Genomic DNA, 13337 nt, shown 5'->3' with positions numbered 1-13337 from the left:
AGTACAACTGGTATTTACTAATAGATACTTACTGCAGATACATGCATATGCTCTTGCTCAGAGCATGGCTTCCTCCCCTGAGCCTTATTAATGTATCTTTCTGCTTCCTGCCCATTTAACGAGGCTTATTACCATGGAGATTGCTCCCTCAGCAAGAGGGGAGAACAGTGCTATGCTCTGCAGGGGTTAATGATCACATTTGAGGAATGGGTTAAGTAAGAGAATATGTGCAGAGGATAGTACTGCCACCTGGTGGGCACAGCAAACATTACACGTCTTCTCTTGTCACCTAGCACAGGGAGGGGACACGTTCCGTGGATTATAGGTTGCTCCCGTGTGTGTCATATTGTCGTTGTATAATCAATGCTAAATTGATGTGACCAGGTAGTCTAGATAATCCTGATGTGCGACCCAGTTCCGAGTGTGAGGTGGAGCTGGGATAGAGAGGAAAATTTTGCCACTCTGCTTGCTGCACCTGTGCTGTGTTTACTTGGAAGGTATTGCAGTATGTTAGGGAGGGGGGTATATATATATCTAAGATACAGTGTGTATGAGCGGAGGGTGGTGGTTGGGGTGTTATGTCTGTGTCTCATGGTGTCATAGTATGTGGGAGTAGGAGGTGGCTCATATATGTACCCTAGTTCTTACTTAACGTGTCTTAATTGTGAGGTAGAAGAGAGGACTTACTTTCTGTTGCATTTATTTAAATATAAATTTAAAGATCCACAGCAAAACTTTGTATGCAATTGTATCTGATCTTATTCTGTATACTTCATTAGTTGCATTAGTTGATCTGCAGGAACATTATTTAGAATAAAGTAAAATTATGTTATGTAAGATGGGGGTTTCCACTGTATGTTTAGGGTCACTGCTTGTAGCGTCTCTCCAGTAGCAAAGTGTCTCTGGAAGTTATATAGTGGAAGGGTTCTTTGTCAGCAATTATGTTTGTGTGTTTGGTGCATCATTGTACTTTTATTGTGGTGTTATAATAATTTTGTATTGATCCAATTTTCTCCCTCATAACACATAGGAAGTTCGATTAAGTGGTATGTTTAAGAGCCTATTCCACATGTAGAGAAAAACAGTCAGCACATTTCCTATAATGCACATGGCCCCTACTGCAAGTAAAACGCGTTGCTCCTCTGTTCTATGATGTTCCATCCCTTATTACAGGACTGACACATTCACTGTCACAAAGCCCAGATACACACCCTAAGTGTTATTTTGAGATTTAGTACTTTGTAGTGCTGAATTTTAAGCATGTGTTGTTCTAAAGGCCTGTGTGTGTGTCAGTATTAGGACCAGTTCAGACAAGAATTAAAATTAAGAGCTCAATGCGTTTACCACGTATAAACAAAGTATAGTAAACATTTTCTGATGTTGGGTCTAAAACAAAATAATGTAAGTGAATGGATCTGTACACACACACTTTGATAAGCGCGTGCTTCGAGTTGCTTGGTGCCAATGTCAACATTGCCTACAGCGTTCCTAATCATTAAGGCTTTGTGAAATATAATGTTATATATAATAAGTTCAGGTAAAAGAGAGAGACATCCCACTACTATAATATTTGAATATTAGTGTGTGTTAGTGTGAGAGCATTTCTGTCATTGACGGAGCAATTTTTGCCAATTACTCCTTGCAAACTTGGGTCAGGTTAGTCGGCGAGCGTGATGGACAGTAAGGGTGAGGTCTTCTCATAGATTTTTGATGCGATTAAAGCCAGGATTCTCACTGTCATCTGTTCCCTTCGCTTTCAGCCACTCCAGTGTTGCTGTGATCATTGTCCTGTTGAAAGACTTTTTGAAACTTCCTCCCCAGTTTGAGTGTTTTGGCAGAGGGTAGTAGTGTTGTGTCCAGAATCTGTATTTAATGTGCAACTTCTTCCAAGTGATCCTAATGAGATTGTCAGTCCCTGCATGTGAAAAGCATCCTCCTAACATGATGCTACCACGGCCATGTTCCACGGTGGGGGCAGTGCTACCTGGCTGTTGTGCAGTGTTTTTGATTTGCTCCATACAAACTTCTTAGCATTCAGGCAACAAGTTCATCTATAGTCTTCTCAGACCACAAGACTTTCTAGCACATCTCTGTAGTTGATGGCGTCCTTCCTTGCAACTCTCCCATAAGAGGCTTTTTTATGGAATGATTTATAAATTCTTGAACCATGTACTTTATCTTACAGAGCAGCCTCCGACTTCTGTTCAGTAGACCTCTAAGTAGCTTCTCTGGTAAGTGCCCTTGTTGTCTCACAACTAGGGTTAGGGAGGCGATATGATCTAAGAAGTGTGCCTGCAATTTCTTACTTCTTCCGCTTTCTACAGAGGACTGCACTAAGCTCTGAGATGTTCCCCATATGTTTGTTTTTTTATTACTTAGTTCAATCTGATGGCCAGTAAACAATGTCGAACCTCAAATGATGATCAGTATATATTACATAGCCCCATCTGGTCACCATTATATATTGTAGATCCATATCTAATTGCCAGTATATATCCTAGATTATTATCTGTTGACCAGTATATATTCCATAGCCCCATCTTATTACTATTATATATTGTAGATCCATATCTGATGACCAGTATATATTCCATAGCCCCATCTTATTACTATTATATATTGTAGATCCATATCTGATGACCAGTATATATTCCATAGCCCCATCTTATTACTATTATATAGTGTAGATCTATATCTGATGACCAGTATATATTGTAGAGTTCCACTTGAGGACCATAATACAGTGTATATACTGCAGATCACAGTAAAATCAATCAGTGCTCTCTTTGGCTGAAATCTACCACACAGAAAACTTTCATTGAAGTTACGTGAAATCTAAATAGATGCTGAAGTTTATTAAGGAAAGACATACAGTATCTGCAGGCTGCGCAGAGTCAGACAAGAGTGGAGAGTATTAATTGACTCTCTAAAGTCCTGCTCTAATAAAACAGAAAATTTCACTCACTAAAGATTTACAAAACCCTTGTGTAACTGGATGTGGTGATTAGTTTCAGCCTTGTGCTCTTGTCTAATCATCTAAACAACCTGTAATGTATGTTGTATGAACATCTAGGGGTAAATGTATCAAGCTGAGAGTTTTCCGGCGGGTTTAAAAAGTGGAGATGTTGCCTATAGCAACCAATCAGATTCTAGCTGTCATTTTGTAGAATGTACTAAATAAATGATAGCTAGAATCTGATCGGTTTTTCAAACCCGCCGGAAAACTCTCAGCTTGATACAATTACCCCCTAGAGTCAAATTCACACATAAACTGTGTTAAATGTATCCTTAAATATTGTCTTTAAAATGATGTATTTAAAACCAGATTCTCCACTGCTGCAGACTACTGTTGTGAGTTTGCTGAGATTTAAAGTAAAAGATTCCTGCATTAATTATATTTAGTTAACATTCTATATAGACTGATAGTAAAGTCACTTATTATTTTAAATGTATTGTTCTAAAACACAACTTTAGTCTTTTGTGAATAAGGAGTTAATTAAAAATGTATTAGCACCATTTTCATGTAGCTACGCTTTGCGGAATTGGTCAATAAAGTACAGTAATATGAATAAAAGTAATATACAAGCAGTAGTAACCTAGGCTGGTACATAGGAGACACCGCTAGACTGGCTGTGCTCTTACTAATGTCATTACATCATGCATTACAACGAGTGCAGAGAGAGGTGCTTTGCATTAGCTGTTCTCCATCCACACACATGTAATTGTAGTATCTTACAAAGAGGAAACTACATTTTTGAATAATGCAAATTGCATTTATTGTATTTTACATACTGACAAAGAAAGTAATCTACTATTATGAAAATAATAAGGCGTTAGAGAGACAGACTAGGCGAATAAAAGATATTTGCAAAAAAAAAAATAACTTTGAATTCTATGGCACCTCTGACATCACAAACCTGATGGCTCATGCAAAAGAATAAACAAGTGGCTAAATCATGAACGTGCCCATAATGGATATCACTGCATAGTAAATCTGCTAGCTATAATCTTGCAGCATTGTGCACTTACAGAGAGTCCAGTGAACGTTGTAACATCCTACCAATGAGTTCTACCTCTTACCCTGGGCACTGCCCCTTTTTAAAAACAAAAAACAAAACCCTGGTTCACCACAGTCCAAATGGAGTGGAATGTCCTGAAGTTCGTCCAGCCCAGGATCAAGATTGCTGGTCCTTATACTCCTAGTGCTAGCGCCAGCTGTGTTCTTCACTTGGCTTTTCGACCCCCTGCTCTTTGGGCTTACCAACGCCTGTGGCTTTGCCAGCAAAGTAAAGGGCTCAAACACTCTCTCAATGGAGCTTTATCCCTGTAGACATGACAGAGGTGGGTTCCTCTTGTCATTAACACCTGTATGTCTTTTTCCACAACGTGGGGCTCTGGATTGACCAGGACTTCCACCCCTAGGTAACCTACCTTTATGGTTCAAAGTCTCGTAGCCTGTAAGGCTAGTGGTCAGTACACGGAGGGGTGCTCCAACCCAGGGAAATATAGACCTAGGGTCATCATGTTCTCTTACCAACATTTTACATATTAAATGTAGAACACATTTAACCTGATTTCTTGATCATTGTGACCCCTTTGGGGGGCTACTTGGGGTGTCTAACGTGACTAGCCTCCCATGTGGCCATCAAATTATTTTTCCAAGCGGGAACAAGGAGCAGGACTTTATCCAAGTTTCCAATTCCCTTACGCGGCATCCCTGGCCATATTGCTGCCTTTGTTGACCTACTGAAAGTTGTAGTGAGCAAGCTCGATAAATCTCCTTAAGAGTTTCCTAAGTTCTTCTACATCCTGCATGATGGTCAGTTCCAGAGAGATAAATTTTCCCTCCTAACTCTCACCGACAAAGTCTAGTGGTCACCGGCTGACTGTCCATCTGTACAGCAACTCACCTCTCTGTAAGCAAAGGGGAGATATTGCAAGGATCTCTCCTAGTCTAACCCCTGTGAGTGGACATAGGATTAATAGTAGAAATGAATGAAGAAGGTGGTCTTAAAGGGATAGGTTGAACTTTGAAATGATGATTTTACTGTTTCCACAAATAATCAGTGCATATCGGGATCTGTCGAGGACACACAACAATCTAACCAACCACATCCACAATTAACATTGGCCATACCCACAATCCAGTAGCTCACTCCCCTTTTCCCATGTAAAACAATCACAACTGATGAAGATAATAGATATAATTTCAGATCAAATTCCCCAGTAACTCTTCACCTATGATGAATAAAAGGTCAGATTAATTTGACATTAACACCAACAACCTGGGCCTGATTATTCAATAGTCTGACTAGGCTGCTGGCTAGGGCAGAAGATTGTAGGGGGTGCAAAATTGGGACAGGGAGAGGTGTAAACTGAAATTAATTTTAAAATATAAGTGAATCATTCTCGAAAGAAAAAAAACCATCAATAAAAATGTACTAAGGTTTTATCTTGATATATTCCCACAGCAAAGAATTTTTACACCCCATGTAAATTTGGCTCTGCATACTTCTGTAGTCAACAAGGAACAGATCTCAAGATACGTGTGTTGCTGACTATAGGTGTATTTTTACTCTGAAAAAGAAAAGAGAAAGAGAAAATATATATAGAGGGGCACTCAAAGGGTTTAAATTGTTAAATGTAGACTATCAGATTGAGAAAAATTCATATATATATAAAACATAACTTTATTGATATTCATTAAAATACTAGAGTTCCCCATGTATTATTTGGGATTAATGACAAATCACAAAATTAGCGAAAATATTAAAAAATGTAAATGAGTAATAGTGACCAGAATTGAGGATACTGTTAATAAGCAGTGTTACCTGCTATTCTGTGTTGCTGTCTGTAATATTAATTGTGGGTGAAATATGAAGTATTTTTACTCTGCTCTGCTCTCCTACACAAGACACTGTGTGATACGTACAATTACCTGCAGGCATCAGCTGCTGGACCCGCTGACAGAATACAGGGGAAAAATAAATAAATTAAAAAATCAGTGTTCCCCCCCCTCCCCCACCCCCCCCCCCCCCCTCACCACAAGCAGTTTAATCCTATTGCTGCCAGCCTAGTGCTGGTAGTAGCAAAATCGGGGGGACAAAAAGCATGGGGTCCCCACGATTTTACCACAACGAGCACTAGACTTTGTCTACACTGTAGCAGGGGAACCCGCAGCATAAGGTCCCCTGCCAGGGTGATGGGATCTACAAAACGATTCCCCCACCCCCCGTTCCCCCCCAGGGGTACTCAGCCCTGTGCTGAAAACACTAGGGTTCTTGCCACAACCCTGGGCGGTGGGGGTGGGGTAATAAAACCTTTTTTTAATAAACACTTAAACCAGACCCCTAGCTGGAGCAGGAGATCCAACAGCAATCCAGAGCACTTCTCAGTGCGCCACATGTTAACTTGGCCATACAGTATATTGCCTATGTAAATCCGCCCATTCCCCACCCTGTTCACTCCCCTACATTGTAGGCTGTAGTAAGTGCTGTTTGCTCTTATAGATTACTTGGACGCGGTAGCATTTTACGGCGGATACGCCGAAAACAACAGATACTCTGCTTAATGACTCGACCCAATGAGTCTTGGTGCTGGAGTTGAGGATGAGAGTAGCGACAAGGACGGAGACAGGCGCTATTGTGACAACCCCCATCTACCTTCGCCCTCAGTAGCGCTTTTTCACGCCTCCGCTCCCCTATACAGTTCTCTTTTTAATGAAAACGAATTACGTGACAAAGACTGCTGTGATCTGTTTAAGAAGCCAAGTGGAGCTGAGTTTTCTAAACTCACAAAAGTAAAGATTGGGGGTGGGGGGTGGGAGTGAGAGAAGCCGGATTTTAAATTAAGGACATGTTTGTTTTTTTACCTTTAACCTGTCGTGGGAAGCGAGGTGGGCGCTGCAAGTGTGTTAGCCCAGGGTGGCCCGAACCCTTACAATATATTGAAAGATCCATTATTTTAAATGTAATATGTCTTCTGTAGGTTGTTCTGCAGCACAATATTGTAGTATCAGGACAGAGCAATTTATACTGATCTAAAAAAAATTTAATGGTGAAAATACTGCTTCTTTTTACTGTCCGTTAATGTAGTGATGTTTAGCAAGACTGCATGTGCATATGTGTTAAATACAGGCCTTCCCTAGCCTAGTATTTTACCTGTCTCCACTGTATGATTCTACACTTGTTTATGCTTATTTTCTTTCCATGTTGCTGTTAGAGGTATAAACTATGAATCTCAGTGGCTGTCTGGCGTTTGTTCATCATCAGTGTAAGGATTAATGTATGGCGACGTCCCCCTCCCGGAGGATGGATAGACTAGCAGGACAAATCTGTTTAACAAGAAGAAAATTGAAAGCTGCAACTGATAGAGCTTGTACCTAAATCTATAACCTAAGTCAGCTTTCATATCCTTTTATTTCAGTCTGTTGCCAGGCAGCCAGCACAGGAGTCCCCAGCCTATGTAATAGTGTTATTATACTGGATGTAAGAGACTGTTTTACATGTTTGCAGTATAAAATGTGGCTCTGTAGACTGCGTGCACACTAGTTGTGTGTTGTGTGAGTTGCATTAGGGCAGAGGCACACACAGTGTGTCCATGAGGCCAATCCAGCTGCTGCTGCCAGTCCTTTCAGTAAGTGCAGAGGGTATTGTTGTGTGGTAGAGGAAGCTCTATTGATCTCTCCAGCCGTCTCCTTGGACGGATAATAGAGAGCGTTAATCTCCCCCCTGGGAGTGTATGAATATTCACATCACCCCTGAACAAGGGAGTGTGGGGGGAGCATGAATGCAAGAGCGGGTATCCAAATGCTGTGCTCTCCTCTGATTGGCCTGTTTATTCTCCCTGGTACCCTGTTCTCATCTATCTCCTCTTCTTCTCCCTGTGACACTTGTCTCTGTGTGGAGAGGAGGGACAGAGGCAGTGACTCATAGACACACACCCGAGCGGCAGAGAGGTGAGGGAAGAGGTGCCGTATTGTCTCAGGGTACCTGTGTGTAATTCGTCTGTACAATACCTTTCTGTGTGTATACAATTATCTTAGAAGTGTGTGGGTCTGTGTGTGTTGCCATGCCAGTAATGCAGTGTTTGTCTACATTTGCTTGTCTTTTGAGTCTATTGTTGTAGTGTGTTATTTTGCATCTACCACAGCCACAGTGAGGTTTGTGCTGTGTGTGTGTGGCTTGTGTAAACATAGAAGATGATGCAAGTGGCTGAGCCTGTGTGTTTCAGGGTCTCCCTGATGGCTCTTGTGTCCCAGTGTTTTGTGTCATGGGGGGGAAGGGCGCACCCATTCAAATGCAAAGTACCTCAAATCTGAATTAAAATGAGGCGCTTGTTGCAGGCAGTTGTGGATTTGGGAACGGGTGAGTTTCTGCAGTGAATTGTGTGCACGGTTTGTTCCTTCTGTGTGGCTGTAGATTTCCACCTACATACAACAAACCTATGTTTGTGTCATCTCTCTTTTGAACGTATCTATGTGTTAATGACTATGTATTTAAGAACATTTGTGAATCTATATTTGTGTGGGTGATGGGTAGGAGGTGTAGACAGCATCTGTCTTTTTCTACATAATTAATACGTCTAGGACTATACAGCCCAAAATTCGGTGACCTAGACTATTAACTCAAAATTAATTCAGTGTCTGGTATCAAACTTGTCTCCAGCTGCGAAGACAGCCAACCTGAAACCTCTCTGACGGGGGCGAAGACCGTAGCTACACAGGATTACACAGAGGCTGGACAGTCATACAGAGAACAAATAGGGCAATTATATTCTGCCTAGAACCATGTAATTAATAACCACATCTATCCTCACTGCAGGTTAAATCAATATGGACTCCTCCACCAGCGGTCAAACAAAGGGGGGGACCCCAAAGAAACCTCTAACTTCTAGATCCTCTGTATCTAGAAGCACAAAACCGGGAAGCCCTTCTCCATCTCCCAAAGTAGCCACAAATACCTCCCGACCAGCAACCTCCAGGAGTGCAGGTGAGTGAACCGTATAACCTACGTCTTACTACCCCAGCCCAATTGTGTCACTATTGTTTACTTCTATGCACTTATACCAGCACAACATATACTGGACGACTGTGCAGTGGAGACATGCACTGAGTATAGTGGGTGCAGAGATACAGACTGTATTCTATAGGGAAGGAATATATTTTTCATGTATAATTGCTAGTTAGCATCATATTATTAACTAGCTAGTGTTAGTTAGCCCATGGGACATGTAGGAGTGTCTGTGAAGCATTACATATCCACTGTCAATGTAACATGGTTACTAAGTATTACCGGTCAAGGACAGGAAGAGTTTTCATACAGTAGTATGAGAAGCACTTTATTTATCTGTATCTAGCGGTGTCCAATTCTCCACTGTAACATCTTATTAGAGTAACCCAGCTCCTAAATGTCTTATTATCCCTGTAACATTTTATTATTGTAAATCAACGTCTGTATGTTGTATTACCCTTGATACATCTTAGTTCATAAAGACAGTTCTTGTCTTATTACCTCTAGAACATCTGACTGTAGAAACCCAGTTCCTTAATGTATTATTGCAGCTATAACATCATGTTATACTATCCCAGCTCTCTAAAGTCTTACTACCCCTGTAACATGTTATTACAGTAACCCAGCTCCTGTGAGTCTTATTACCCCTGTAACATCTTAGTACAGTAACCCAGCTCCTGAGAGTCTTATTACCCCTGTAACATCTTATTACAGTAACCCAGCTCCTAAGAGTCTTATTACCCCTGTAACATCTTACTACAGTAACCCAGCTCCTGAGTGTCTTATTACCCCTGTAACATCTTATTACAGTAACCCAGCTCCTGAAAGTCTTATTACCCCTGTAACATCTTATTACAGTAACCCAGCTCCTGAGTGTCTTATTACCCCTGTAACATCTTATTACAGTAACCCAGCTCCTGAGAGTCTTATTACCCCTGTAACATCTTATTACAGTAACCCAGCTCCTGAGAGTCTTATTACCCCTGTAACATCTTATTACAGTAACCCAGCTCCTAAGAGTCTTATTACCCCTGTAACATCTTACTACAGTAACCCAGCTCCTGAGTGTCTTACTACCCCTGTAACATCTTATTACAGTAACCCAGCTCCTGAGTGTCTTATTACCCCTGTAACATCTTACTACAGTAACCCAGCTCCTGAGAGTCTTATTACCCCTGTAACATTTTACTACAGTAACCCAGCTCCTGAGAGTCTTATTACCCCTGTAACATCTTACTACAGTAACCCAGCTCCTGAGTGTCTTATTACCCCTGTAACATCTTACTACAGTAACCCAGCTCCTGAGTGTCTTATTACCCCTGTAACATCTTATTACAGTAACCCAGCTCCTGAGAGTCTTATTACCCCTGTAACATCTTATTACAGTAACCCAGCTCCTGAGAGTCGTATTACCCCTGTAACATCTTACTACAGTAACCCAGCACCTGTGAGTCTTATTACCCCTGTAACATCTTATTACAGTAACCCAGCTCCTGAGAGTCTTACTACCCCTGTAACATCTTACTACAGTAACCCAGCTCCTGAGAGTCTTATTACACCTGTAACATATTATTACAGTAACCCAGCTCCTGAGAGTCTTATTACCCCTGTAACATCTTACTACAGTAACCCAGCTCCTGAGAGTCTTATTACCCCTGTAACATCTTATTACAGTAACCCAGCTCCTGTGAGTCTTATTACCTCTGTAACATCTTATTACAGTAACCCAGCTCCTGAGAGTCTTATTACCCCTGTAACATCTTATTACAGTAACCCAGCTCCTGAGTGTCTTATTACCCCTGTAACATCTTATTACAGTAACCCAGCTCCTAAGAGTCTTATTACCCCTGTAACATCTTATTACAGTAAACCAGATTCCTGAGTGTCTTATTACCCCTGTAACATCTTACTACAGTAACCCAGCTCCTGGGTGTCTTATTACCCCTGTAACATCTTACTACAGTAACCCAGCTCCTGAGAGTCGTATTACCCCTGTAACATCTTACTACAGTAACCCAGCACCTGTGAGTCTTATTACCTCTGTAACATCTTATTACAGTAACCCAGCTCCTGAGAGTCTTACTACCCCTGTAACATCTTACTACAGTAATCCAGCTCCTGAGAGTCTTACTACCCCTGTAACATCTTAGTACAGTAACCCAGCTCCTGAGTGTCTTATTACCCCTGTAACATCTTACTACAGTAACCCAGCTCCTGAGAGTCTTATTACCCCTGTAACATCTTATTACAGTAACCCAGCTCCTGTGAGTCTTATTACCTCTGTAACATCTTATTACAGTAACCCAGCTCCTGAGAGTCTTATTACCCCTGTAACATCTTATTACAGTAACCCAGCTCCTGAGTGTCTTATTACCCCTGTAACATCTTATTACAGTAACCCAGCTCCTAAGAGTCTTATTACCCCTGTAACATCTTATTACAGTAAACCAGATTCCTGAGTGTCTTATTACCCCTGTAACATCTTACTACAGTAACCCAGCTCCTGAGTGTCTTATTACCCCTGTAACATCTTATTACAGTAACCCAGCTCCTGAGTGTCTTATTACCCCTGTAATATCTTACTACAGTAACCCAGCTCCTGAGAGTCTTATTACCCCTGTAACATCTTATTACAGTAACCCAGGTCCTGAGTGTCTTATTACCCCTGTAACATCTTACTACAGTAACCCAGCTCCTGAGTGTCTTATTACCCCTGTAACATCTTATTACAGTACCCCAGCTCCTGAGTGTCTTATTACCCCTTGTAACATCTTACTACAGTAACCCAGCTCCTGAGTGTCTTAATACCCCTGTAACATCTTATTACAGTAATACAGCTCCTGAGTGTCTTATTACCCCTGTAACATCTTACTACAGTAACCCAGCTCCTGAGTGTCTTATTACCCCTGTAACATCTTATTACAGTAACCCAGCTCCTGAGTGTCTTATTACCCCTGTAACATCTTATTACAGTAACCCAGCTCCTGAGAGTCTTATTACCCCTGTAACATCTTATTACAGTAACCCAGCTCCTGAGAGTCTTATTACCCCTGTAACATCTTACTACAGTAACCCAGCTTCTGAGTGTCTTATTACCCCTATAACATCTTATTACAGTAACCCAGCTCCTGAGAGTCTTATTACCCCTGTAACATCTTACTACAGTAACCCAGCTCCTGAGTGTCTTATTACCCCTGTAACATCTTATTACAGTAACCCAGCTCCTGAGTGTCTTATTACCCCTGTAACATCTTATTACAGTAACCCAGCTCCTGTGAGTCTTATTACCCCTGTAACATCTTATTACAGTAACCCAGCTCCTGAGTGTCTTACTACCCCTGTAACATCTTACTACAGTAACCCAGGTCCTGAGAGTCTTATTACCCCTGTAACATCTTATTACAGTAACCCAGGTCCTGAAAGTCTTATTACCCCTGTAACATCTTATTACAGTAACCCAGCTCCTGTGAGTCTTATTACCCCTGTAACATCTTATTACAGTAACCCAGCTCCTGAGTGTCTTATTACCCCTGTAACATCTTACTACAGTAACCCAGCTCCTGAGTGTCTTATTACCCCTGTAACATCTTATTACAGTAACCCAGCTCCTGAGTGTCTTATTACCCCTGTAACATCTTATTACAGTAACCCAGCTCCTGAGTGTCTTACTACCCCTGTAACATCTTACTACAGTAACCCAGGTCCTGAGAGTCTTATTACCCCTGTAACATCTTATTACAGTAACCCAGGTCCTGAAAGTCTTATTACCCCTGTAACATCTTATTACAGTAACCCAGCTCCTGTGAGTCTTATTACCCCTGTAACATCTTATTACAGTAACCCAGCTCCTGAGTGTCTTATTACCCCTATAACATCTTATTACAGTAACCCAGCTCCTGAGAGTCTTATTACCCCTGTAACATCTTACTACAGTAACCCAGCTCCTGAGTGTCTTATTACCCCTGTAACATCTTATTACAGTAACCCAGCTCCTGAGTGTCTTATTACCCCTGTAACATCTTATTACAGTAACCCAGCTCCTGAGTGTCTTATTACCCCTGTAACATCTTATTACAGTAACCCAGCTCCTGAGAGTCTTACTACCCCTGTAACATCTTACTACAGTAACCCAGCTCCTGAGAGTCTTATTACCCCTGTAACATATTATTACAGTAACCCAGCTCCTGAGAGTCTTATTACCCCTGTAACATCTTACTACAGTAACCCAGCTCCTGAGAGTCTTATTACCCCTGTAACATCTTATTACAGTAACCCAGCTCCTGTGAGTCTTATTACCTCTGTAACATCTTATTACAGTAACCCAGC

The 13337-nt window shown here is 41.3% G+C and overlaps 1 protein-coding gene across 3 annotated transcripts in view; it reads left to right on the top strand.

Moving 5' to 3' along the window:
• The first annotated feature begins 397 nt into the window (after positions 1 to 397).
• PRR36 (proline rich 36) overlaps positions 398 to 13337 on the top strand; it is a 35148-nt gene continuing 22208 nt past the window's right edge. For 2 of the 3 annotated variants that reach the window (XM_075206912.1, XM_075206914.1), the window contains exons 1-2: positions 398 to 497; positions 8823 to 8990. In XM_075206912.1, coding sequence (XP_075063013.1) covers positions 8834 to 8990 — 157 coding nt within the window. In that variant the 5' untranslated portion in view covers positions 398 to 497; positions 8823 to 8833. Of the gene's footprint in view, positions 498 to 7936; positions 7958 to 8822; positions 8991 to 13337 lie in introns of those variants that run through there. The other variant, XM_075206913.1, reaches the window with a different exon arrangement.

This window comes from Mixophyes fleayi, chromosome 4 (genome assembly GCF_038048845.1).
Source record: "Mixophyes fleayi isolate aMixFle1 chromosome 4, aMixFle1.hap1, whole genome shotgun sequence".
Classification (NCBI taxonomy): Eukaryota; Metazoa; Chordata; class Amphibia; order Anura; family Limnodynastidae; genus Mixophyes; species Mixophyes fleayi.
The sequence above is the reverse complement of the archived record's forward strand: the minus strand, read 5'-3'. Positions and strand labels throughout refer to the sequence as shown.